This window comes from Semicossyphus pulcher, unplaced genomic scaffold (genome assembly GCF_022749685.1).
Source record: "Semicossyphus pulcher isolate SPU_LCO1_2020_fin unplaced genomic scaffold, fSemPul1.0.p SCAF_23, whole genome shotgun sequence".
Classification (NCBI taxonomy): domain Eukaryota; kingdom Metazoa; phylum Chordata; class Actinopteri; order Labriformes; family Labridae; genus Semicossyphus; species Semicossyphus pulcher.
In genome coordinates, this window is record NW_027211697.1 from 10,617,721 (window position 1) to 10,645,621 (window position 27,901).

Below are 27,901 nucleotides of genomic sequence, written 5' to 3' on the forward strand. Positions count from 1 at the left end.
GCAACAGCATCCACCACAGACAGAACTCGTTCACTTTGTTTTCTTGCCCGTTTTTCATGCTGCGTTAGCCTATGTATTGTGTCAACAGTGCGGTAGAACCAGTTTGAGTTTATTTGTCATATGCTTCACAACACAACAAGTGTCCATGTTCAACTTGCTAGTTCATATTTTAAGATTGTTAAACACATACACACACACACTCACACACGAGGAGTGTTTTAGTTTTGTAAGGTGTGGTGTTTGCTTAGTAACATCACGTGATAATCCAGCCTCAGGACTTTTAGCAGGAAACAGTAAATGAATGCTGACCGTGGGTGGAGACTATATAAAAAAGATTTCAAGTTGGATCAAGCAGCACAGGAGTCATGTTCGTGCACTAAGGAGGAACACACAATAAGGTGAATGCAATCCATTCTCATCTGAATATGTTACTGAACACTAGCAGTAAGGAAATTAAGCTACTGTGCTGTTTTGTATTTATTAACCATTTCTTAATTTATCAGCTTTGAAAAGTAGATTTTAAATCTGCACCAATCTGCACCAAAAACGTGAAAGGTAACTGATTTGAAGGAAGTGTTGAAGAGTAAAGGAACTACTATTTAAGATCCTATGAAATTTCAGGTTGTAGGTTTTCATTGCTTAGTTTTGTATTTATTTTAGTTGCCGTCATGATTTACTCATTTTAGTCAGCCTTTGTTTCACTTCCTGCCTTAGTGACTGTGTGCTGCGCCCTCGTTGTTTTCCCCTGTGTTTGATTAGTCTCACCTGTCCCTTTGTCTTTCCCTTTCTTTGCTGGTTCATTGACGTCTACCTGTGAAACTGTCGTCTTTCGTCCTGAAACAGAGTTCCCAGTGTGGATATACTTTTTCTCTGTTTCTTCTCCTTTTTTTATTTCTTGGACTTTAAATTGAACCTTTTTTTGGATGTGGTAACCTGGACTCTTTAAGTAAGCCCTTTTGTTCTTTTGCCTTGACAGGTTTTTTTTGTCCTTTGTTTTATTTAATAAATCAAGTCTGCACCTGGGTCCTCTCCCTTTTTGTTTGAACTCTAAACCGTGATGGTTATCTTTTTTCATTTACATTAAAAAAGCAAAAAGCATCTTTTACTACATCTTTTTAATCGGATGTAATATTTCAGTGTAGTTTATGTTCACTGTTGGTGCAATGTTAAATGATCAAAAAACCTTTGTCTGAAATTGTCCTTTTAAAATTAAAGGATTTTTTTATTAGTAGGGTTAATAAAACTAAGTTGCAGTAGTCATATAAAGCGATGAAGTGCAAAAGTTTTGTCTTCTTTTATGAAGGCACCTGTAGATTACTTATTCTTGGGCCAGCAAGAACAGTTGGTCGTGACGTTTGGTGTTCGAAGGTTGTGCCGGGCAGCTTTCTGAGGAGGCCATATTTCCAGTACCCGACGAGTGTGTTTTGTAGGTACGATCTCACATCCGACACACAAAAGGATATCCTCCCTATTTACGGGAGGGACAACCGACAAAAGTGTACTATATTTATGTTTGCAGGTTTAACTGCATATTAGCCGGAGTATTTCTCACAGGCAACGTGAGAGTTGAAATCATGCTCGTCCTTTTCACACCAGACAGGAAATCTAGATAGTCAGTTATTTGAGGTGGAACTTGTGTCCTGACTGATAATTCCAGCGACCTTTTCTTGCACCTGCGATTATCTGTTCATAACCCCTTTAATTAAATGTGATTTAGAATAACTGCCTGAAATATGTCAAGTTGTTGATTAAAATATAATCATGTGATCATCTTGCAGATTCCAGTCATGGATGATTTTGTTCGTGAAAAATTAACGAAATGGGGTCTCAGCGAATGGATAGAAAAATTTCGAGGTAAAGTATTACTGTTTTTTTATTGGCACAGGTAATTTCCTAGCAATATTGAAACATTGAAGCATATCTAATAGTAACATAAAAGGTGCTGCAACATGGCTCTGCAATATAATGCTGATTTACACTTGACAGACATCCAGCATTTCCAATTTTTTGCAGAACAAAGATTAATGTGAATTGTCTTTCTTGTAACAGAGCAAGGCATTGATGAGGAAAGTCTTTACGATCTCGATAAGCAAGACATCGATAACTTGATCACTCTAGTTGGACCAAGGGCAAAATTCAAGAAGAGACTCAAGTTGCTAAAGGTATTACTCTGCATGTGTTTGGTTTCATAATTTTCCTTTGTGTAGATCCATGCAATTATAACAGATGAGCATAAACCTCTGTTTTGAAGACACCAACAGATAAAGGATTATAAAACCAAAGACTCACTAGAAAGACTTTTTCTAAAAATTCTTTAATAATTTTGGATTTTCAACTTTTTCCTTTCACGCTAGGGGGAACAAAATGCAACAAATCAGGTAACAATTATTTTTCTGCTCTTGTAAGTAGGATACAGTTTTGTCATATGGGAAATCCATAACGTCTATTAAAGTCATGCAGAATTTATTTTCAATGTATGCTGAAATGTTGCATGGCTCTGCTCTTAGACTCATACTTTTATTTTCACTGTCAGCAGGAACATGAAGAAACAGCTGATTCTATTCAGGTAGGGATAAAAAAGGATACATTTCCCTGGCATCTTATCCCTGGACATACCTCTATTATCCATAAATATGCAATAGAATGACTGAGTGTCCTGAGAAAAATCTTCCATCTTTGACTAAAGATTTGTCTGACTGGATCACCTTGTTGTTGACTGGGGACCTTGTTGTTTTATCACTTGCAAGCCTTTTAATGGACTCCACGTCCAAGGGCTTTGCAAGAATGTGCATCATCTGTGATGGAAATGCATGCAAAGGCACGTGCAAATGTTCAAGCCTGTCCTATCCTGTTTTAGGCTAATGCCTGAGTGAAAAAAGTTTCTTGATAAAACAAAGTTCGAAGAATCAAATGTACATTGTTCATCCTCAGGTTTTGGCCACCAGTGACACAAGTGAAAAAGGTAAGATACAAATCTTATGTATTGTTTGGTGATGATTGATGTTTTTATAGCAATAATATCTTGCTTTGACAAAACAATTGAGACCATGTTTTATTATTGTGAGTTCTTTTGTTATTATTAGTAAAGAGAAGATTGGAGCTTCAGGAGGAGTCCAGCAGAATGCAATCACCAGCTAAGAAACGACAACGTGACACCACATACTCAGGTATTTATGTTATTTTTTCCAAAAAAATTAAAACCATATAGTCACTTTATGTAATGTCATTTTCATACAGAATGTCTGTTTCTGTTTCTGGGCCAAAAAAAATATATTCTTACTTCCAGCAAAACTTTCAAAAAAGTCACCAGCTATTATTTTGTGTGCCATGTTTGTACATTAAACCAATTTTCACAACAACTAACCCTAACCCTAACCCAACACACCATAGCAACAATATTCATGCTTCCAATATTAAGTAAATAACTTGGCTATGGATTGAAACATCGGGCGCTATCTTACACCCCACGTACGTATACGTTTCATTGCTAGTTTCCTACAAATGCAGTTGTCATTTTCACGCCCACGTTTTTTAATTAGCAAATATACTGGTGCCAACCTGTGTGCCCATTGGCCTTAAAATGGTGGTCTTAAAGTGACGTGCGGCCAGGCTGAGTGGTGATTATTGTATTGAGGACACAGGAAACAACTGCACCATAGTGTTACGGCTGACTAGAACCCAGGTGCAGAAACAGAGGCAGAGAGTAGGGCAAGGATGTTTGTTTTATTCTGAGTTAGAGCTGCAGGGGTCCAGTGCAGGGGAAGCCAGAGTTGGAGCTGCAGGGGTCCAGTGAAGGGGAAGCCAGAGTTGGAGCTGCAGGGGTCCAGTGCAGGGGAAGCCAGGGGAAGGAGCAGAGGACGAGGGCAGCAGGAGTTCTGGAGACGGATGCAGGGGGTCGGCTGGAAAACTGCAGGGACAGGAAACAGGAGTTAGGGTAAGGCATATACTGGCAAAAAGTCTACTATCACAAAAAGGCTTGAAGGTGACTGACTGCATAAACAGAGTCTACGATCTGGCAGGTTGGAGGAGTCAGGACTGGATCTTTATAGTAGGTTGATTGAGATGGACTGCAGCTGCCAGCCTGGCTCCCGCACACCTGCTTCCACTCCTGCAATTAACCACACACACACACACAGGAGGGGGAGGGAGAGAGAACCTGCAGGCCATGTAGGAGACCATGACAGTACCCCCTCCTCTACGGGCGCCTCCTGGCGCACGTCTGGGGTACCCTGGATGCTCCCGATGGAAATCTCTGATGAGGGATGGGTCCAAGATCTGCCTGCGGGGAACCCAGCAGCGCTCCTCAGGTCCATAACCCTCCCAGTCCACCAAATATTGTAAGCCACGACCCCGGCGGCGCACGTCCAGCAGCCGCCGGACTGTGTAGGCAGGGTGATCGTCAACCATCCTAGGTGGGGGGGGAGCAGGTGCTGGGGTGGACAGAGGACTGGTGGAGACAGGTTTGATTTGGGACACATGGAAGGTGGGATGTATGCGAAGAGTAGCAGGTAGTTTAAGTCGAACAGCACAGGGATTAATGATGCGATCTATCTCAAAAGGACCAACATAGCGAGGAGACAGTTTCTTAGATTCCACTTTGAGAGGAAGATCTTTGGACAGCAGCCATACCTTTTGACCCGGAGAGTACTTAGGTGCCGGGGTGCGACGGCGGTTGGCCTGACTCCGAGCTCTAGTGGCAGCCTGTGAGAGTGCAGCACGGGCACGCCTCCAGATCTCTCGGCAGCGATGCATGTGAGTTTGGACAGAAGGCACTGCTAACTCCTCCTCCTGAGCAGGGAATAGGGGAGGCTGGTAACCGAGAGAGCAAAGAAAAGGGGACATACCTGAGGAGGTGTTGGGCAGGGAGTTATGTGCATATTCCACCCAGGGCAGCTGGGAGCTCCAGGTGGAAGGGTTGGAGGAAGAGAGACAGCGGAGGGCAGTCTCCATCTCCTGATTGGCCCGCTCCGTTTGGCCATTGGTTTGGGGGTGGTATCCCGAGGAGAGGCTGGTAGTGGCTCCTAAGGCAGTACAGAATGCCTTCCAAACTTGAGAGGTGAACTGAGGCCCCTGTCCGACACAATGTCCGAAGGGATGCCATGCAACCGGAAGACATGCTCAACCAAAAGATCAGCGGTCTCCCTAGCTGAGGGAAGTTTAGACAGGGCGAGAAAATGGGCAGCCTTGGAAAAACGATCTATGATGGTAAGAATGACCGTTTTACCTTGAGATGGAGGGAGACCTGTGACGAAGTCCACTGCGATATGGGACCAAGGACGACGGAGGATTGGCAGGGGACGAAGGAGTTCAGAGCTGGGTCTAGTTGATGACTTGTTTTGAGCACAGACGGAACAGGCAGACACAAAGGACCTGGTGTCAGAATTCATAGTAGGCCACCAAAACCGTTGTCGGAGAAAGGCGAGAGTCCGGTGGATCCCAGGATGGCAGGTCAGGCGTGTAGAGTGAGCCCACTCAAGAACCTGGGAGCGCACAGAGTCTGGGACAAACAAGCAGTTAGGGGGTCCGTTACCTGGGTCCGGTTGTTGACTGTGAGCCTGTCTCACCAGTGATTCAATCTCCCATGTGAGTGAGGCGATAAAGCAGGTAGGTGGCAGGATGGGATCAGGAATGGACACAGTCTCCTCCACAGTGAACTGACGTGATAAGGCGTCCGGCTTGATGTTACGGGAACCTGGACGATAAGTCAGAGAAAAATTAAATCTGCCAAAAAACAAAGCCCACCTTGCTTGACGTGAATTTAATCGCTTGGCTGACTGGATGAAGGACAGGTTCTTATGGTCCGTCCAAACGACAAATGGGTGGACTGCTCCCTCCAGCCAGTGGCGCCACTCCTCCAAGGCCAACTTCACGGCGAGGAGTTCCCTGTTGCCTATGTCATAATTTCTCTCCGCTGGAGAAAGTCTTCGAGAGAAAAAGGCACAGGGATGCAGTTTGTTATCAGCAGAGGAGCGTTGAGAGAGTACAGCACCTACCCCAGTGTCCGAGGCATCGACCTCCACGATGAACTGCAAGGCTGGATCTGGTTGAATGAGAATTGGGGCGGAGACAAAACAACCCTTGAGCTCGTTGAAGGCAGTCTCTGCCCCATGTGTCCAGTGGAATGGGGTGGAGGTAGAGGTGAGGGCCGTGAGGGGAGCAGCAATGCGGCTGTAGTTGCGTATAAATCTTCGGTAAAAATTAGCAAATCCAAGGAAGCGTTGTAGCTGTTTCAGGTTGGAAGGTGCCTGCCACTCTGACACAGCCGTGACCTTGGTTTGGTCCATCTGCACCTGACCCTGTGCAATCACGTAACCAAGGAAGGATACTTTGGAAACATGAAACTCGCACTTCTCAGCTTTCACATATAACTTGTTCTCAAGGAGACGCTGGAGTACCTGGCATACATGCTGTTCATGTTCTTGAGGGGACTGGGAGAAAATCAGGATATCATCCAAGTAAACAAAAACAAAGCGGTTGATCATGTCTCTAAGGATGTCGTTAACTAAGGCCTGAAAAACAGCGGGTGCGTTAGTTAATCCAAAGGGCATTACCAGATACTCGAAGTGTCCGAGAGGAGTGTTGAAGGCGGTTTTCCACTCGTCCCCTTCACGGATGCGGACAAGGTGGTAAGCGTTGCGCAGGTCCAGCTTAGAGAAGATGGTGGCGCCATGGAGGGGGGCAAGAGCAGAACTTATTAGAGGCAGAGGGTACTTGTTTTTCACTGTTATGTTATTAAGTCCACGGTAATCAATGCAAGGTCTCAAAGTACCATCCTTCTTGCCAACAAAGAAAAAACCTGCACCCACCGGTGAAGATGATGGTCGAATAATGCCAGCAGCCAGGGAATCCCGTATATACCTTTCCATCGCCTCTCGCTCAGGTCGGGAGAGGTTGTAAAGCCGACTGCTGGGAAAAGGAGCACCAGGCAGGAGGTTGATGGCGCAGTCATATGAACGATGAGGTGGCAGAGACATAGCTTGGTCTTTGCTGAAGACTGGGGCGAGGTCATGATAAATCTCTGGGACAGAGCACAGGTCTGGCGGCTCTGGCTGAAGGAGTGATTCGGAGGTAGGAGGGGCTAGGGCAGAAAGCAAACAATTAGTGTGACAGAATGTACTCCAGGATGTTATTCTATCAGAGCTCCAGTTGATGTGTGGATTGTGGATCTTTAGCCATGGATACCCAAGCACTAGTGGAGTATGAGGACTGTCAATTACATGTAAACTGATTGTCTCTCTGTGGTTACCAGACAGCAACAGGGTTACAGGAACAGTCTTTTGCTCAATCCGAGTTAACAATAAACCATTTAGTGCAGTAGCTTCCAGGGGGGATTTGAGCTGCTCAAGCTCAATGCCTAATTGCATGACCACTTTACGATCTATAAAGCTTTCATCTGCACCAGAGTCTATTAGGGCAGAAATGGAAAATACCTCAGAGCGCCACAAGAGGGAGGCCTCGAGTAAGCTTCGAGAGAGAGGGGAACTGGCTGCTCGGCTCATCAGTAACCCTCCAGCTACTGAAGAGCCGACCCTTTTAACGGGCGGGACGGGCATGAAGAAATGAAGTGACCGGCTTGGCCACAGTACAGGCAGGATTTGGAATTAATACGGCGAGCCCTCTCCTCCGGGGTCAAACTGGCTCGCCCAAGTTGTATGGGTTCAGGATCGGGATGACTCGGGGTCTCACGGCGAGGTTCCAAAACAGCCTGCGCAGAGACACGGGGAGGGACTGACGGAACATGGGACAACAGCTGTGACTTGGAAATCCTCTCCCTACGACGCTCGCGGAGCCGATTATCCACCCGGATTGCCAGGGAAATCAGCTGGTCGAGGTCTGAAGACTCCTCACGGGAAGCTAGCTCATCTTTCAGATTGTCATTCAGAGAGTTTTGGAACGCACCTTGAAGAGCCTCGTCATTCCAGCCACTCTCTGCAGCGAGCGTCCGGAATTCGATGGCTAATTCAGCCACGCTGCGTGAGCCCTGGCGGAGAGAGAGAAGACGCTTAGCCGCGTCCTTTCCCCGAACAGGATGATCGAAAACCTTTCTCATCTCCCTGGTGAAGTCATCATATGAAAAACAGATTGCTGATTGTGTCTCCCACACAGCTGAGCCCCAAGCGAGCGCTGCTCCTTTTAGTGAGCCAATCAGGTAAGCGATTCGGGAACGGTCAGAGGTGTATGTATTGGGCTGCTGCTCAAAAACCAGGGAACACTGTACTAAAAAGGCTCGGCAGGAACCCAGGTCTCCATCATAGCGCTCCGGCGCGGGGACGAAAGGCTCACGGTGAGGGGTGGGGGGGGGGCTTGAGGCCCGGCTAGGAGCTACAGGTGTGGCATGAGGCGTAATTTGCTCTCGAACAGAGTTGAGACTGGCAGTGAGGTCTTTTAAACAGTTCATAATGTCCTTAAGTGCCTGTTCATGTTGTCCGATCAATGAGCCTTGGTTGGTCAGAGCGTGGTGGAACCTCTCTGCATCTGCTGGGTCCATCTCCACTGGCCAGATCGTACTGTTACGGCTGACTAGAACCCAGGTGCAGAAACAGAGGCAGGAGGCAGAGAGTAGGGCAAGGATGTTTGTTTTATTCTGAGTTAGAGCTGCAGGGGTCCAGTGCAGGGGAAGCCAGAGTTGGAGCTGCAGGGGTCCAGTGAAGGGGAAGCCAGAGTTGGAGCTGCAGGGGTCCAGTGCAGGGGAAGCCAGGGGAAGGAGCAGAGGACGAGGGCAGCAGGAGTTCTGGAGACGGATGCAGGGGGTCGGCTGGAAAACTGCAGGGACAGGAAACAGGAGTTAGGGTAAGGCATATACTGGCAAAAAGTCTACTATCACAAAAAGGCTTGAAGGTGACTGACTGCATAAACAGAGTCTACGATCTGGCAGGTTGGAGAGTCAGGACTGGATCTTTATAGTAGGTTGATTGAGATGGACTGCAGCTGCCAGCCTGGCTCCCGCACACCTGCTTCCACTCCTGCAATTAACCACACACACACACACAGGAGGGGGAGGGAGAGAGAACCTGCAGGCCATGTAGGAGACCATGACACATAGACTGGTTTAAAGTTTATGGTGCAGTATTTTCCTGCGATTTAAAGGGTGTGTTTTTAGATTGGGGTGCACATTGGATTGTTTAAACAGGGCCAGATGATGTTTTAAACCCAGACAAAGTTTTCATCCTGTGGCAAGTGGCCGTAAAAGCCTGATCAAACTCTCTGAGGCGTCCTTAATTGACTTTGAAGCATCTCATTCTTTTCCTCTGTTTATATAACATGGCACCGAACTGATAAACGTTTTTCTTTTTCTTTACTTTTACTCCAACAGAAAAATTCATGCTGTCTGAAGTGAAAAACATCATGACAGGTGTCCATTTCAAACTCCAGCACAGAGACAACACAAAGCTCAATGCTTTTCTGAAGTAAGAAATACATTTTATATTATATTTGTTTTAGGGGTCAGTTTTAGGAAGAGATTCACATCTGGTCTCTAAAGTAGACTCTTAAATTTTGCTCTTAGTTTATTGTATTGCATGTTAGAATCAGGTCCCTGCTGTCGCCACAAGTGGCACTGATGATAAAAACAAGCAGTCATTAGAGCTTTTAGTAAGGAAATATTGATTATAACTGCTTTATAAAAAAAAGCTTGAGTTGGCTGTTCTTAGGCAGATGTCTTAACACATTCTTTCATTGTTATATTTTCCAAACGAATCATTTAACACAAATTTAAACACTTGTACAACAGGGAAAAAATGGGTGATTTGGAGACAGAAAAGAGGGAGCTGGTCGGTGTCTTTGGTAAAACAGGGTCTGGAAAGAGCTCTTTAATAAATGCTATCATTGGAGAGAAGGATCTGCTGCCCTCAGGAAGTGTCAGTGCATGTACCACAGTCATGATTAAAGTGGAGGCTAACATGAAGAGCCTGAAGTATGAGGCAGAGATTCAATTCATCACAAAAGAGGTAAAAACCAGCTGAATATGCGTATTTGACACTTTTTAAAAAGTTATGATGTAGCAGCTAATATACAGGTGCTGACTACATTGCTTCCTCCGATTATTTCATTCTATTCAATTAAACCAAGTTACAAGATAATTATTTCATTTCTTTTAGGAATGGAGGGAGGATTTGTGGTTCTTGTTAACTTTCACCGTGAATGATGCAGACCGTGACGAGCAAGATGCCGATGATTATGCAGCTGGTGTTGAAATGCTGTCAGCGCTGTACGGAGAAGAATGGAGAAACAGTTCCCAAGAAAATCTCATGAATGACAGACATTTCAGAGAAATTCCAGGATTTATCAATTCCAATAAGAAGACCCTGACCTGTGAATCAGTAAGGAATTCATCTATGTTATAATTCTTGTATATATTCTTGTAAGTATGTATACATAAATGATTTGTTGGAAAGCATTCTCTTGTTTACATACTAACTAGCCATTCCAGTTTGGTGTAGTTTGGGGTTAAGCAAATTCTAAGGTAAATCCAGTATATAAAAAGTACAAAAAAGAAGAAACTTGATCCTCATTATTCCCATTTCAAACGTACCCTTCAAAGGAAAGTCATTTAGAACCTTGTCTGCTAGTAACTAGATTATCTGTGTAACTGCTTGTCAAATTCCAATCAGGATTTTTTTTCATATCATGGGGAATTTAAACTAAATCCTGAATCTTTTTATTAATGGCAGGCCAAAGAACTGTCTGCAAAACTTGTCAAATACACAAGAAGTGGCTCAAAGGACGAAGAAGGCACAGACGTAAACAGGTGGTTTTGGCCCCTGGTGAAGTGTGTGATTGTCAGGGTGCCAAATAATGACTTTCTCCAGCATGTCACACTTGTGGATTTACCTGGAAGTGGGGACCGCAACAAAAGCAGAGATAAAATGTGGAAAGGGGTAAGTCATTTAAATGCATTGCTGTATTATTATCATTTATTATCTTGTCTTAAAAGTGTAACATTTTATTACAAAGAACTGATATATAGTTACTTACAATTAACTTGGATTAAATCCCTCTAGGTTGTTGAAAGCTGTTCCACTGTGTGGATTGTGACTGACATTAATAGAGCAGCAGCAGAGAAAGAACCATGGGAGATTCTGAAAAGTGCCGGCAGCCTGATGGGAAACGGTGGCCAGTGTCAGCAAATTCACTTTATCTGCACCAAGTCTGATATTATTGAAGAATCAGATGATCTGTAAGTGATTTTTTTGAAACATTAGAAATAGAACTAGACCCTGATGAATTTTGTAGCCAAGAGCTCAAGAGGAGTACACACAAGCAAATATGGAAGAAAGAAGTCACAAACAGGCTTTAAACTGTGTGCCTTGCCTTGATTTTGAACAACAAGACGAAGTGAAGGCCATTGTGTCCATTTTGGTCTTAAGAAAAGATGCTCCAAACCACAGCATGTATCTCTACTCTCCATTTCCTGCCATCTGCCCTCTGGCTCTAATTAAGATTGTTATAATCTATAAATGCCACGTCTCATTTGAATCTACTAATATTAAGCTTATGTGAAGGGCAATTAGTCATGCAGGTCTTGGAAACCAACCAAAAAGGACAATGCTAATTGTGTGACTGAAAATCGACTGTTATTCATGGTATGAATATACAGTATACTTTATGTGCATATGTTTGTCTGCAAAATGTTTTGTTTTATTCTGAGAGAAAGAAGACAACTGCAAGCTTATGGAATTTTAGGTTTCGGGGCTTCAGATACAGAGTAAGATACAGCTTGATACTAATCTCTTCTTATAGTTCAGCAGCTGGTGTTCGTGCTGCCATCTTTAAGAGGAACATGAAAGCCAAGGAAGTAGTGAGGAGAGAATTCAGGGAACTAAACAAGGTCAAGGTGAGTTTTGTAAACTGAGAAAATCTAAAACAAAGTTGCTCCGACACTGCAATCCTGCCTTAAAATCACTCATAATTTTTTCAGAAACATTTTAGTGATGAATGTTTCAAAGTGTTCACAGTGAGCTCCAAAGAGTTTCGAAAGAAAAAAAGGCTGGAACCAGATGAAACTGGTAGGTGAAGCCCACATTGTGAGTAACTTTGTGCATAACAGAATATGCAAAACATGTTAGAAGTGTGAATGTAATCATGTAATATGTATATTGCATATTTTTTAATACAGAAGTCCCCAAACTTCAGGATTTTCTGCAAAATCTCAATGACTGTCACTCAGAGACATTAAACTATGTGTCCGGAGCGCATGGGATTCTGTCCCTGATTCAAGGGGCCAGCTGTGGAGGAGTGGTAAGATAAAGTAACAACACTTTTATTGTTTTTATGTATCATAATCATCCTCAGTATTGACAGAAAACAATGATAATCTTATCAAATAAGTAACCCCAAGAAGTAACACTTCCATTCAGTGAAACTGGTGAAGCTACATGACAAAATTAGAATCAATGTGGTGTACCTCACCTTTTATATCAATTTAATCTGTACAGGTAGGTGGTCTTCCTGCTAGGCTCTAGGCCTGCCGCACCTCCACTTGTGCCACCTTGCAGGGTTATCAGCTGGGGACCACCACTCATGGATGTTTTGCCCCTTTATCAAAAACATGTCCGTGAACAGGGACGTCTTCCCTCCCTGCAGCTAACTTTCTTCAGGAGTTGCTTGCTCCCAATGCCTTGTCCTCCCTTCGCTGCCAGAGCCCAAAGCTTACCTTCTGCGTGTCCTCCCTGGTTGCCTTGTGCAGTCTGGCTCCCCGGAGCCCTTGGTGCTAGGTTTAGTAGGGCCGTTGTTGCACTTTGCAACCAGGTCAGCATGTTTTAATGTCTTCCTTTCATGGGCTGCCTCCTTTCCCTCTTCCCATGGGACTGCCAGCTCAACCAGCAGTGTTGATTTCCCGTCTGAGGTCCAAAGGACCTTGTCTCCAAATCTGGTGTCAGGTGGTGTTGACCACTGGCTCCCCCTGATATCGTCCATGTAGCTTCTCAGCCGAGGAAGCCTCCGGCCTGCTGGTAGTTGGTCTCTGCCCATCGCCTGCCTTGCTCCAATTAGGATGACCTCAAACACTGCCACGGAGAGGATTGGGGAGACGGATTATCCCATTGCTATCCCCACTTCCAGCTGCTGCTATCCTATGGTGAACTTTTGCAGTGCATGTGCATGCCTTGTAAAAACCTCATAAGCACGGTCTTGACGTTTTCTGGGATGTAGAAAAAGTCCAGTGCAAAGGCAATGAGCTTGTGTGACGTGAATATATATCTTCTCTCTTCACTGTCTGGATCTGTTCCCAAATCATTGAAGCATGCTCTATACAGCCTGGGACCCCTGTTTTCTGGCAGCTGGTGTCGACAGTTATTCTCCTCTCAGTAGGTGTTCATCCTTCTTGCCAACACAGAGAAGATATTCTTCCCGTTGACGTTCAGTAGGGCTATACTTCTGGACTGGTCGAAGGTCTTTGAGTTCTGCTTCTTTGGAATGGAGACTGCCACTGCCACTCGTCGGACTCAGATAGGATGCTCAGTTTGGTCCAGGCGGTTCTCATCCATAGGAGCTTCAGTATACCCAGACAGTTTTGTACAGCTTGTACGGTATGTGGTTTCGTCCTGGTGCTGATGCCAATCATGCACATAGAACCACCTGTCTGACCTCACTGAGTTTTGGGGGTGACCCACCGAACAGGGCTGATGGTTCTGCCAGTTTATTCAGGTAACCTGGCGGACCTAGGGGTTCCTTCTTGCAGAGTTGTTTTATTGAGTGTGGACACTTCCAGCATTCCACTGGCTTTCTCCTCAAGGAGCCCATGTGCATCAGAAGGAATTTCTGAAGTTTGCGCTCTCCTTTTCTTTCCTTTTCCTCCGTTGCCAGATGCATTCCACCCTCTGTAGGTTAGCAAGCCTCCCCTGCTCTCATTCCAGTGGACTTTCAGACCATCTTTTATCAACACCTCAGCTTTCCTCTAGTGCTTACAAAGCTGCTTTGTGCTTGCCACCAGTTCATCGATTTCCTTCTCCCTCATCCCCTTTGTCTTTACTCTCGCCTTCTTGAAATAGTGAAACGGTTTATGTGTAATGCCAACTCGAAAGAAACTACCATCAAGGTAGATTCCCTGATTTTTTGCTGTTAAAAGATACTGCATAACAGCAGTAAAGGATAACCGTATGCCTGACAAACAGAATTTGGTTGCCATTTATTTAACAATACACAGATCCATGATAGGCCATACCTTGTTGTACATTTTTTGGTTGTAATACGAACTTACTTCCATGGTGCTCTCGAAGCAGGAATTACTCGAAAGTTGATCAATTCATTTTTTAAATGATTCAATAAAGTCTGTGTTAAAACATAAGTTGGTGTGTCAATGGCAAGAATAGTATTTCATACTGTCTTATATGCTGTTTCTACTCTCACATAGTTTAGGTGTATGGTCTCTCTTTAAATACTGATTGTTTTCTGTTTGATTTCAGGCTGTTGAAAAAGCAGATGTGTGCACAGACCTTGAAGAAAACTTGAGGCATGGGCTTGAGAAAGTATTGGAGCCCATCCAAAAGGCCTTAAAGGCTTTCGAGAACTGCCTCATCGAGGGGGTTGAAAAATCCCAAAGTTCATGGGAACGTGCCTTGAAGTCTTTCTTAAATCCTGTACTTGAATAATTTATTTTTTCACCAAAACTGATTGACTACTGATTTTGCTCCTCATTAAAATGTAATGGTCTAAAAAATGTTCTAATTTTGTTTTTGTTTCAGAGGAGGACATCAGGAAGTGCTTTTCACAGGCAATTGAAGTGTGTAGTTGCAAACAATGGTGCCACCAAAACAAAAAAAGGGAAACAACTAAACCTCAATGTGAAATTAGCGTCATGGCTGGCGGACAGCATTGATGAGGAATTCAAGAAGACCTTCCCGTAAGAAATTACTGAATTAGGACAAGAATACTCTCTGAAGAACTATGTTGAATACAATATTGATGAAAAAATTGAATGCAGTAAAGTAATGCAAGTCATTGTAATGTAATAAATACACTCAACAAAAATATTAACGCAACACTTTTGCTCTTTTCATGAGCTGAACTCAAAGACTTTTTCTATGTACACAAAAGGCCTATTTCTCTCAAATATTGTTCACAAATTTGTCTAAATCTGTGTTAGTAAGCACTTCTCCATCCATAATCCATCCACTTCACAGGTGCTGCAGTCAGGTCCTGCAGTCAGCATGCCAATTACACAAAACTTGCGACATCTGTGGCATTGTGCTGTGTGATAAAACGAGAGTTACGTATGTAACTACGGTTCTATGAATTCTGGATGACCGCCAGAGGCAGTGCTTAACACTGGATGTTATCCATCTTGCGCATGCGCAGGTCGAGTATTTAATATCAACAAAGTCACGTGACCTAATGACGTAGGGCAGCCCTGCCTACATAAGCCCACGTCATCATCAAAGATGTCCCTACAGAATCTTCTCGCCAAGATTCCGAGTGACAGAGAACTCTGGCGGTCATCCAGAATTCATAGAACCGTAGTTACATACATAACTCTCATTCTATTTCATTCTTACTGACCGCCAGAGGCAGTGCTTAACACTGGATGACTATTACCAACATAGTCACAAGGAATCAGTACCCACCTTATCGGGAATGGCCTGAGGGTTCTTGAAAAAACGCTGCCACCAATGCGTTGGGAGCGCGACATTGACCCTGTAGTAACGGGCAAAGGTGCACGGTGAAGCCCAGGTGGCCGCAGCACAAATCTCATTTAGAGGCACCCCCCGTAGTGCTGCCCAGGAAGTGGAGTCACTCCTGGTTGAGTGGCCCCTGATATTGAGAGGCAGAGGCAGTCCCTTTGACCTGTATGCCTCCCCGATTACCTCAACAATCCACCTGGAAAGTCTCTGTTTGGTCAGGGCGTGCCCCTTTCTAGGGCCACCATAGCAGACAAACAGGCCATCAGAGTGGCGAAAGCCAGCAGTTGCCTTTATATAATGTGTCATGGCCCTCAGCGGGCAGAGTAGTTCTGCTGAACTAGCTTCCTCATCCTGTAGGCAAGCGGGGTCATAAGCTGCTAGCTCAATGACCTGATTAAAGTGGGTCGGAGCCACCCTCTTCGGGAGAAATGATGGATTAGGCCAAAGTGCCACCCCTGTGCCGTCTGAGTTCCAGCGCATACATGCTTCACTCACTGACAAGGCATGAAGCTCACTCACGCGCTTCGCTGACACCATTGCCAGAAGAAAAACAGCCTTTGCTGAAAGCCACTTTAGCTCTGCCTGCTCCAGAGGCTCAAAGGGGGGCAGGTCCCATGAGGGAACCTTGACAGCCTGTGGGGGGTTCCGCCGCTGGGCTCCTTTAAGGAAACTGGTCACCAGAGTGTGAGACCCTAAAGTCTGGTTATCCACTCTAATATGCCTGGCCGAAATCGCAGCCACATAGACCCTCAGAGTAGAAGCAGAGAGCCTTCTCTCTAGCAAAGACTGCAAAAACCGCAGTATCATTGGCACAGAGGAACTCTCATGTACCTCTTTGCGAGCTTTACACCACTCCGAAAATATCTTCCATCTGTTAGCATAAAGTGCCCTGGTGGAGGGAGCTCTTGAGTCCATGATGGTTTGGACTACCTCCTGATCACATGCCATTAGGAGTGGGTCAGGCCCCTCAGGGGCCATACCCAAAGCTGCAGATGTTCCGGGTCCGGATGCCAGATTTGGCCCCCCAGCTGTGAGAGCAGGTCTCTCCTCCTGGGCAGGCACCATGGATCCCCGTCCAGAAGCTTGTACATCGCTGGAAACCAGGGTCTCCCTGGCCAGTTCGGGGCCACCAACAGGAGTCTGTGGTTGCCTTGCTGAACTCTGTGTAGCGCCACAGCTAAGAGTGGAAATGGTGGAAAAGCATAAAGGAGGCGATCTGGCTATGGGTGTGCCAGGGCATCCTGTACCAATGGACTCGTTGTCTCCGTCAGTGAGAACCAGAGGGGGCAGTGTGTCGATGACTCCGACAAGTCCACCTCTGCTGTTCCATATTTGCCACATATTGCCTCTACTACCTCTGGGTGGAGTCTCCACTCCCCTGAGGGAGGCTTCTGGCGGGAGAGAAAGTCGGCCACCACGTTCTGTGGTCCTGGCAGGTACATGGCTCTGAGGCTGGATAAGTGAGGGAAAGCCCCTACAAGGAGTTGCCGTGCTACGTGTAATGACTGTGTCGACCTGGTGCCTCCTTGGCGGTTGACATGGTAGACGGCTGACTTGTTGTCGGACCGTATGAGAACATACCTGCCCCGCAAATATGGTAGGAAGTTGCCGAGTGCCAAATGTATAGCACGGAGCTCGAGCACATTTATGTGTTCCGCAGCCTCCTGTGCACTCCAGAGTCCCCTTACTGCCCCCCATCCGGAGGGCGAAGCATCGGTCACCAGGGATTGAACCCAATTAGACACCTTTGGCCAGATAAGCCCGGTCTCTCCATGGCCGCAATGTCAGGAGGCATCGACTGGACACCCTGACCTTCTTGAATCCGTGCAACCTCGGATCTAGATGGAGGCCATTGGTCCAAACTTGAAACCGCCGCAAATTGAGGAGACCCAGTGGCACTACTGATGTTACAGAAGTCAGCATACCCATCAGCCTGAGGAATAGGCTGTACCTTAACCTCCTGTTCCTCCGAAAACAGAGGAGGAGCTGCTGTATGGCCTCTACCCGTCGTGGAGTTGGGTAGGCAAGCATTTGGCAGGAATCTAGGGTTATCCCAATAAACACTATCCTTTGGCTGGGTGCGAGACAACTTTTGGTATGACTGACGGTTAGGCCCAACCGCGTCACATGGCCTAGAAGGGCTGTTGTGTCCTTCTCTGCCCATTCCCGGGTGGGAGCACAGATAAGCCAATCGTCTAAATAAGGGAGGATCTGCATACCGGTGGCTTGCATCGGGGCCAGTGCTGCCTGCATGCACCTCGTGATGACGCGTGGGGCTAGGGAAAAACCAAATGGGAGCCCCTTGAACTGATAGGCCTGTCCTTTGAATGCAAAGTGCAGGTATTGCCTGGGATGAGGTGCTATGGGGACTTGGAAATAGGCATCCTTTAAATCGATTGATGTGAACCAACTGTGCCGCGTCACGGCTTGGAGCACGTCTGCTGTACTTAGCATGTGGAAGGGCAACACTTAGAAATTTGTTCAGCCCTCGTAAGTCCAGTATAGGGCGAAACCCACCCTCTTTCTTGGGAATCAAAAAATAAACTGAATAGAACCCACCTTGCTGTGTCTGAAGATCTACGCCTTCGATCGCTGACTGTGGTCAGTCGGATCCCACTGAAAACTGGGGGCCGGCGTCGGAACTGGAGATTGTACCCTTGGGAAAGCGTAGTCACCACCCAAGGGTCTGTAGTGCAGCTCTCCCAGAAGCTGAGGTGCTGCTGGGAGAAGTGTCCGACAGCCGACCGCAAGCACTCAGGGCCTGCCCCCCTGGACCTTTGGGCCCCTGGGGGGGCGATGCCCAGACCCCCGACCCCTCGGCGTTTGAGGCGCCTGCCGTGTGGGAGGCCGGCGGCGGTTATCAGGTCGCACAAAGGATTGTGAGGTCCTTGGGTAGCCACCTGGACGAGCTGGTAGCTGAGGGCGGTTGGTGCCAAAACCCTGTGGAGACCGCTGTCTCGGAAGGGGTGTAGGTCCCCGAAGGCTAGCAAACTGCTGCCTAGTCTGGTTTGCCTGGATTCCCCGTTCCAAGGCCTGCTGTGCTGCTGGGCCAAACAGCTCTCCCGGTTCTACAGGGAGAGTGCGGCGGACCCTCCGGCATGGCTCTGAAAGTGGAGATTGGGCTAGCCATACCTGGCGGCGAGTCAAAGTAAGTGTTGACATCAGACTACCAAGCTCCCGGGTCATGAAGGCGAATGCCTGCAGAGAGGCATCACTAAGACTCTGGACGGAAGCGTCTACCCTGGAGGTTTGCAGGGACTAGGACAGGGCTAATATCAGGTGGGACAGGGAGTTCCCAACACGGCCCATGCTTGCTGCCATATCGTAGCACTTTGACAGAAGGTCATCTGTGATGCGACACTGTGGCCTGGGACAGCGAGCATCAGGTCTCAGTACCTCCTCGGGTGACACAATCAGGGAGGCAATAGATGGCTCCACGGCTGGCATGCGGTCCAGTCCCTAACTGCTGGTATTTTGCATGGAAGCCAGGGCCCTGCTGTCACTGGTGTGGTGAGAAAAGGATTTGGGGTCTGGCCAGCATTTGTGGAGCTCCTCAATGAATGGCAGGGAGGGCGGCACAGAAAAAGTAGCCTGCGGCGGGATCCGCCTAAAAAATGCACTAGCTGGAGTGCCTGCTGCTGGAGCCTCATCCAACCCCAAGCGTGCCAGTGCCATGCGGACAACTGGCTTCACTGTGGTTTGGGCAGTCTCCGAGCCCGCCCTAGACCCACTTCCAGACTGCTGGGAACAGGAGTCGGAAACACAGGTGGAAGCCTCCCCTTCTCCCAGTCCAGGCCTGTCCTCACAAAACTGGCAGCAGGAGGCCCTTGTAGACAGGGCGTCCTCATCCCATCCTTGTGGGTTAGGAGCCTGAGGGCTGTGCACTGGGACTGAAGTCCTGCTGCCAGGCTGAAGATTAAGGAGCAAATCTTTAAACACTGCAAACTCAGAGGTCAGTGTGTCGACTTTGGCTGCCAAACGGTCAACTTTCTTGGCCTTCTTTCTTGGTGGAGCACTCCTAGGAGGAGAGCGTCCTCGCACTGAAGCCACACCAGACGGGGGCAGCTCGCCCTCAAGCTGCCGTTCCTCTACCTCAGCCAGGCGGGCTACCTTTAGCCCACGCGGCATATAACTGCAGTTCATGCACTGACTATCAGACAGCCCCTCCCTCCGGTGGACAACACCGAGACATGTGGGGCATTCATCATGTCCATCTGCAGCTAGCAGTGGAGCCATGCAGGTGCGGCAAGCATATGAGTCTAACATGATAGGGCCAGCCTGCATGTATTTTTCGTCCTTTACTCAGTTCACTTAATTACTTGGGAGCGAACACACTCTTTAGTAACAGATTACTATGGAGTGAAAGCACTCTTTAGTAACACATACTCCTCATTAATATAGCAGCGAAATATACTCACTATGGACACTCCGCCCATCACAAATTAAATTATACTCACTAACAAAAACTTAAATCACTACTAAGATAATGTTACCCTACTCACTGTAGGTAAATAATATGCTTTGACAAGCGAAAGCAATCGTCAGGGAGCAATATTTTAAGTGCAACAAGGGAAGCTTTTACCCGCTAGCAACACACACTACTGGGGAGCATCTGCTCTAAAACACATAACTAAGGAGGTACACCACACGCTTTATCGAGCGAAAACAATCGTCAGGGAGCGATAACACGAAACACATGCTACTCTGAAATCCCAATTGAGGAACATAATACACGCTTTAACGAGCGAAAACAGTCGTCAGGAAGCGATGAATTAACTACAACAATACGTTGTCCCTTCTGGAAAAAATCAATAAATCAATAACCCAACCACACAGGCTAGTGCTATCCCGATGCCAGCCTTTGATGCTCACTGCAAGCGCTAACACACCATTCAGCCACTGTAAAGTTTAGAGGAACCCCGAAAAAGGGCCTCTTTTAATGTATTATCATTACGTTACTTTACGCTAACAAAGGAGAATACTTACCCTTCCAGTCGAGCTTCGGAGCCGGCGAAGACGCTCCTGTGTTTGCCTACCCGAAATGTTATGCTGCGCGGACGGGCGAAAACACCTGTCAGCAAAGTTAAGTTTAGCCGTAGTACGAGGAACATCTTTGATGATGACGTGGGCTTATGTAGGCAGGGCTGCCCTACGTCATCCCAGGTCACATGTGACTTTGTTGATATTCTATACTCGACCTAAGCATGCGCGAGATGGATAACATCCAGTGTTAAGCACTGCCTCTGGCGGTCAGTAAGAATGAAATAGAACTGCACATTTTAGAGTGGCCTTTTATTGTGGCCAGCCTAAGGCACACCTGTGCAATAATCATGCTGTCTTATCAGCATCTTGATATGCCACACCTGTGAGGCAGAAACCAAGATCATGGTGAAGAGAACGTTTTCAGAGCTGGATGTGAAAAATTAAAAACGACTCTTTCAAAAGAGCTATAGGGTCTCGGGTTGATTGTAAGGCTAGAACTACATATAGCTGCCACTTCTCCACCTACAAAGGAAATTATTGAATTCGAAACTCGGCAATTCTTGCTTAATGAAACATTTACTTGTGACCATGTTTCAGAAATGAATCAAAATGTGGACCATTCAACGGGGCCATCAATACCTTTTCACTGAACACGGAGACGCTGATTGAAAAGTACAAAGATGTGGAACTGCAACTGATATATCTCAGGACGGAGGTAAAACAGGAATAGTACAATCTTATCCAATAGTCTTGTATCAAGCTGTTTGTCATGGTAAGGGAGACTCAAAAACAGGGTGAGCAAATCAACCTCAACGTCGCGTTTGTGACTGAGTTATGAAATTAAACCTGTAAGAACATTTAACAATGAACCAAACACATACACTGCTTATGTAGGATGCCTTTAATATAGTACATGTTAGCAATGCAGATATAAATGTTCAACAACACAGGTTGTTTATTCCCTCTCTCTTAGGAAGAAAGACTGACGACAAAACTCGACAAAACCATCCGGCAGCGTAAGAAAGAAATCTACAGCAGCCTGACCACAACAATCGAGGAAATCATGCAAACATGCTATGATGGTAAGATAAAAGATCTTGACATATAAAACCTGACACTATATCAAGATGACTTCACATCATTACATTAATTTATAACTATTTTCTGTTTTATTGTAGAAGCAAAAACATTTACAGGAAAGGGCTCGCTACAAAACATGAAGGGTACAATTGAGCAGCATGTACATGCTAACAAGGACACCATGTTTGAGGAGGCTAAAAATGCTATGTTGTCAAAACTGCGAATCTTGAAGGTTTGTCACATTTCATAATACATCATAAGATGACAGTATAGTAAAACATGTGTTGCACATCTTAAACTATATGCATGATTCTATGTTATTATTCACATGAAGGATTTTTCTACATTCAAGCTGAATGTGCTTCATTCTGAGAATGGCTATCTCAACTAAAACAGTTACAAACAAGCAACTTTTGTTATTCATTATTAAGACAGAAATACACAGAAGATTATTTTTCGATTAAAGACTTGATTTTTCTGCTGTCTGAGAGCCCAGTATCTTGAACACAATGTTTATATGTGTTGGTAATAAATGTTAAATATCTTGATGCTGATTTAGGACGACATCTGGAGCACACTGGTGGACACAATGCTGGAATCAATTGAGCTGTCACTCAAGACAGATGATAAATCTCTTCCAGGTAAAGGGAACTTTTAAAAATATACATAGTTTCTGCTAATACTTTCTCTGCAGAGTAAAGCACAGAACTCATCAGAAGTGGGGACATTTTGCATTTGATATGAGTCAGGCACAAAATTGGCTGCACAGCGTCCCCTCAAAACTTCCTCGAAGTACACCATCGAGCAGATTTAGCTTACATGTACTAAATTTGGTTTGCATGTTTATCATGTCCAGTCCTACAAAAAAGCCTGTGGTACCCAAACCCTGATACCACCGGGAAGTTAATCCATTTTGATTTTATTATGGTGTATTTATGACCATTACACAGGTCATACCTAAACTAACTCCTCCTAGGTGGTTCCAGTGTAGAAAAAAACGGCTACAAGCTGTTCAGGTTTTGAGTTTCTATCAAAAGGTGTGGCCATGGCAGTGTGTTGAATTTGGAGGTTTCTCAGGAAGAGACAGGAAGCTCTCTCGCCTCATATTTCCTGTTTAATGTCAGACCTGAAGACAGGCCTAAAGACTTCTACTTGCTTATTTTAATTCATAGAAATAGTGTTACCTGCTAGCAAGAAGATATGACGAGCTTTAGTTTTTAATGTGCCACTTACAGCCAGTTGGGCAGATCCACCTCATATGTGATCAGCCCTAAGACTTGATGATGAAAACTTTACGTTTAAAAGTTTACATTGAAGGGTCTGTCCTTTGGGGTGCAATGAATTTGATGTGATGCCAGGGAAACAGGAAGTTGTGTTGAGAGGCTGCTAGAGCTTAAAAGCTCACAAAACCTGGCACACACATCAGTTCAATGTATTGGTAGGATACGATGTGAGCCCAAATATGAGGCCATATCCAGTCAAATCGTAACTTGTAAGAGGAAGTTACAGGAACATAATGCACCTTCGAAGATGTTTAGTGTGTGTTCTCTTGCACCGCATAGACAAAACAGGAAGTGAAATTGAACCCCTTTTGTGGAATCCAAAACATGAAAATTCAGAGAAATGTTTTGAGTTCAGCGTGACGTACTTATTCCTCAGCTGTGCCACACAACTAAGTGCACAAAGATGCAAGGGCAATTCCTATGGTGCTTGCAGCTTTAACTATTGTGCATTTTTTCAGATGTGAAAGAGGAACTTGAGACGGTGACAAAGTACTATGAAGTACTGAAGAGTACTGATGATGCTTCTAATCGCAATAGTGCTGATCGACCCGGCCCGTCAGCTGCACAGGTGTGTTTTAGTTAAACTGATGGTTGATAGTGAGCATCCAAGTCATTCGAGTCATTACCGTTCAATGTCACAACCTTGCTCTTTAACTCTCTGGTGGATGTTTCAGTTTTGATAGGTGGAGAAAAACAGCAGAGGCCTTTTTAACCACTGAGGGTCCCAGCAGGCACACTGATAGGAAACAAGAGGCCTCTGGATTTGGTCTCATCCATTTTTGTGAAGTTGTAATCTCTGTTCTGTTGGAGGGTTGTTTTTACGAGTTCACTCATGTGAATTTCACGATGTGGGGTGGGTGGGGGCAATCAGCCAAGGTCCCCAGTTGGATTCTAACCAGAGATGTTATGGTTTTCATGATGAGGGTTTTTTTTCTTTAATGATTCAACAGTTTTATTCTTCTTCTTGAATATATGCTCATGTTTTTTTTGTGTGTGTTTTGATTATATGAGTTTAGTATTTGATGATTTGGATGTACGTGCTGCATTTTTACTGATTTTATGGGTGATTAAATTAAACCTTGAATCTTGATCAAAGTATAATCTGTTAGTTTGATTTGATAAAACTTTAGGCTTTTAGGGTGATCGAGATCTATTTTTCTGTAATCATTTAGGACTTAACTGTTGTTTAATGTGTTATAATGGTAAATCTGTGTGGTGATATATTAGAAATAGATATGGATAACTGATCGACTTCTCTGGCTGTGTGATATGTACTGTACAATGTTTTATTTTAATTTTTATTCTTCACTGATTATAAATTCATAACTGTATGGTATCGGTACTCTATACAATTAAACTCATAAGAATTCTCTTGAATGTAGCTGTTTTCCTTTATTGTGCATGTTGTTGTTGAAGCAACAACAGGGCAAACATGCTGCAAAAGGCCCAAAAAAACAAAAAAGAGCTGACGTGCTGCCAATACATAAAAGATGCAAAGTCAAAAACACAAACCCAGAAAACAAATGCAACACAAACACACTGCATTACCAGTCATCACAGCAGAAGCCCTCCAGACCTTTAGGGGGCGCTTAGTGTAACAGCTATACTTCTGTTGAGAGGGAGGGACATCGAGCTCCAAATTTATTGATTATAGGACTAATACAATAGAAGCCCCTGGAGCGTAGTGTTTCCTGTGGGCCAGGCCTCACCGACTACTGTGAAAAAACAACTTCATATCGTGTAAAAAAAAAAAAAACAACTTAAATATCTAATCTAATTATCTGTGGAGCAATGGCTTCTTAAGGACAGAGCATAGGCATGAATTTGCATTGATTCTGAATTTGCTGCCTGTTTCTCCTCATGAAAATATTTTTGGTCCTTTGCAGCGTGTTTGCACTTGTCAGCCATCGTTTAAAGCTAATCTAGGTTCTCCCTAACATCGGTTTCTGTTATGATGAAATAGAAACTGATGTTCCAACCTTAAATCTATAAGCATAACCAACTATTTTAAGTAACATCCTGTACTATTGTTTTGTGTTTGGTGCCCACGTCGTACCATTTACATTGTGGTGATAAATTGTATAATGGAGGGTAAGGCTTGTTAGTAGGCTTCATTTGTGAATAAGAAGGTGTCGTTAATGTGAAGGCGCGAGTTCAGCCTTGGTTGGTCCAATTTTAATTTAAAAACGTACCAGCACACGTATTGGTAGTTGTCTCTGCTGGCAGCACAACTTGGTCAAAAGAGAAAAAGTGTCTGTATTCATATTTCCTGAAGCAAGAAATTCACTGTGAACTCACTCGTATCTCTCTGGTACATGAAACATGTCCTCCTCACACAAGGTTAGTGCTGTTTTAATTCTGGCTAAAATAATATTTGTAAAATGAAAATAAAAGATCACAGAAAGTAAGACCACTAATATCAGTGCCCTGATATCAGGCAACCACAAACAAACATACAGCAGGTAGCTCACCTGATATGCCCTCAGGTAAGTTTTATCATTCTTTTATCATGAGTTTGACTGTTTGGGGTGGGTTCAACAGGGTGTAAACGGCTGTTGAGATACTGTGAAGCAGTGTACACGCTAGAAAACTTCTGTCCAACAGCACTGCAACACAACCTGATAATTTACCATCATATTACTTATTATGGCACGGTTGATTTTCATATGATCATAACTTCTAAATCAGCATTAATCCAAAAAGATGTATAATTTGTAGTGTGAATTCTGATTAAATGATTATGACCTTTGAATCAGCATGAACAATTAAAAGAGAGAAGTTCTGTTCTGAAGAGAAGTAAGAAGAGTCAAATCACAAAGTAATTCACGCTGATGGTTAAACCATAAAAGTTGTGAGGTGAAAAATCAGAACATCTCTTCAGCAAACAATTGACTTCTACTGCCCTCCGGTGTTTATATGAGGGAAAGCACACAAGAAATTGTAAATGTGTGTGTCTACATGTATGCAACACAAACACACAACTGCTTGTGTGCTTACATTTTATTGAGCATGCTGACAGTTGAGCAGCACAAAGCCTTAAAGCAATGTGAGATACTGTCAAACCAAAAAATTAAAGATATAGAATAGATAAACCTTTATTGATCCCACAATTGGGACATTTTCAGTGTTACACCACAGCAAATAGGAAAGACAAGAAGCACACAGTGCAAAATAGATATTAAACACTTCTGAAACATTTTCAGTTTTACAGAAAATACAACACAGTGCACAAAATGGTTTGACTTGGAATTACACATTGCAAGTATTATTGCGCATGCTTTTTTAAATATATACAGTACTGTGCAAAAGGCAGGTGTGAAAAAATGCTGTAAATTAATAAGTGAGCGAACAAAATAAAAATCTAAATCAAATCGATATTTGGTGTTACTACCCTTTGCTTTCAAACCAGCATCAATTCTTATCGGTACACTTGCACAAAGTCAGGAATTTAGTAGGATTATAGTCAGGTGTATGATCAACCAATTATACCAAACGGGTGCTAATGATCATCATTCACATGTAGGTTTAAACACAGTCATTAACTGAAACCAAGGTGAGGCAAGACACAAGGTAGACAGAACGTCTCTCCCAGACAAAGATTTCAAAGCAGCCTGGGGTTTCAAGATGTGCTGTTCAAGCTCTTTTGAAGAAGCACAAAGAAACGGGCAACGTTGAGGATCGTAGACGCAGTGGTCAGCCAAGGAAACTTAGTGTAGCAGATGAAAAACACGTCAAGCTTATTTCCCTTCGAAATCGGAAGATGTCCCGCAGTGCCATCAGCTCAGAACTGGCAGAAACCAGTGGGACCCAGGTACACCCATCTACTGTCCGGAGAAGCCTGGCCAAAAGTGGTCTTCATGGAAGAGTTGCAGCCAAAAAGCCACACCTCCGACATGGAAACAAGGCCAAGCGACTCAACTATGCACGAAAACATAGGAACTGGGGTGCAGAAAAATGGCAGCGGGTGCTCTGGACTGATGAGTCAAAATTTGAATTATTTGGCTGTAGCAGAAGGCAGTTTGTTCGCCGAAGGGTTGGAGAGCGGTACAATAATGAGTGTCTGCAAGCAACAGTGAAGAATGGTGGAGGTTCCTTGCAAGTTTGGGCCTTCATTTCTGCAAATGGAGTTGGAGATTTGGTCAGTATTAAGGGTCTCCTCAATGCTGAGAAATACAGGCAGATACTTTTCCATCATGCAATACCATCAGGGAGGCGTATGATTGGCCCCTAATGTATTCTGCAGCAGGATAATGACCCCAAACATACAGCCAATGTCATTAAGAACTATCTGTATCGCCCAAGCCGGGGAAGCTACACAGAGTGCGTGAGCGTATTGCGTCAGGTGAGCGTATTGCGTCATTGCGTCATTTCCTGTTTTCTCGCTGCTACTGTGTTGTTCTGTGCTGTTTGTAGCCATTGCTAGAGCTCGAGCTAAATCGATTAATCTGCTGTAATTATCATCACTGTGGTTATTCAGCTGCTGTGTACTTAAACAGACACTAGTTTTCATCAAGCACTCTCGTTGTTGCATTAGCTTCATATCTGCTAAACCCTTAACTTTATACTCGCTTAGCCGTTAGCTTAGCAGCTAGCTTAATCAATTGAAATGTCTTCTCCTTCTCCCTCCTGCTCTCCTGATCTGCCCTGTTCGGTGTGTCAGATGTTTAGCTCTACCTCGACCTCCTTTACGGATAAGGGTACTTGTATGAAATGTAGTATTTTTGGAGCTATGGAGGCGAGGATCACGGAATTAGAGACGCGGCTCCGCACCTTGGAAAACCAAGCATCGCTAGCTGCTGTAATCAGCAGCAAGCCCCCAGGGCCAGTAGCCGGTGCGGGCCGACCTAGCGTAGCTTCTCCCCTGGCAACTCCCGAGCAGCCGGGATGCAGTGGCTGGGTTACTCTCAGAGGGAAGCATAGCCGCAAGACGAAGCACAC

At 44.9% G+C, this 27,901-nt stretch overlaps 1 protein-coding gene across 1 annotated transcript; it reads left to right on the top strand.

Annotated features, from left to right (window-relative positions):
- Positions 1-321: 321 nt before the first annotated feature.
- On the top strand, positions 322-24,340 carry LOC138602952 (nuclear GTPase SLIP-GC-like). Its single transcript, XM_069674591.1, is given in 23 exon segments — positions 322-398; positions 1,779-1,854; positions 2,050-2,162; positions 2,355-2,378; positions 2,537-2,566; positions 2,932-2,962; positions 3,084-3,167; positions 9,314-9,407; positions 9,731-9,947; positions 10,098-10,319; positions 10,671-10,877; positions 11,001-11,176; positions 11,740-11,833; positions 11,918-12,005; positions 12,116-12,237; positions 14,403-14,576; positions 14,682-14,839; positions 21,198-21,315; positions 21,574-21,682; positions 21,779-21,912; positions 22,240-22,321; positions 23,422-23,572; positions 23,653-24,340. Coding segments are annotated over 22 exon segments (2,745 nt in total). The 5' UTR covers positions 322-398; positions 1,779-1,787; the 3' UTR covers positions 23,903-24,340.
- Positions 24,341-27,901: the final 3,561 nt, after the last annotated feature.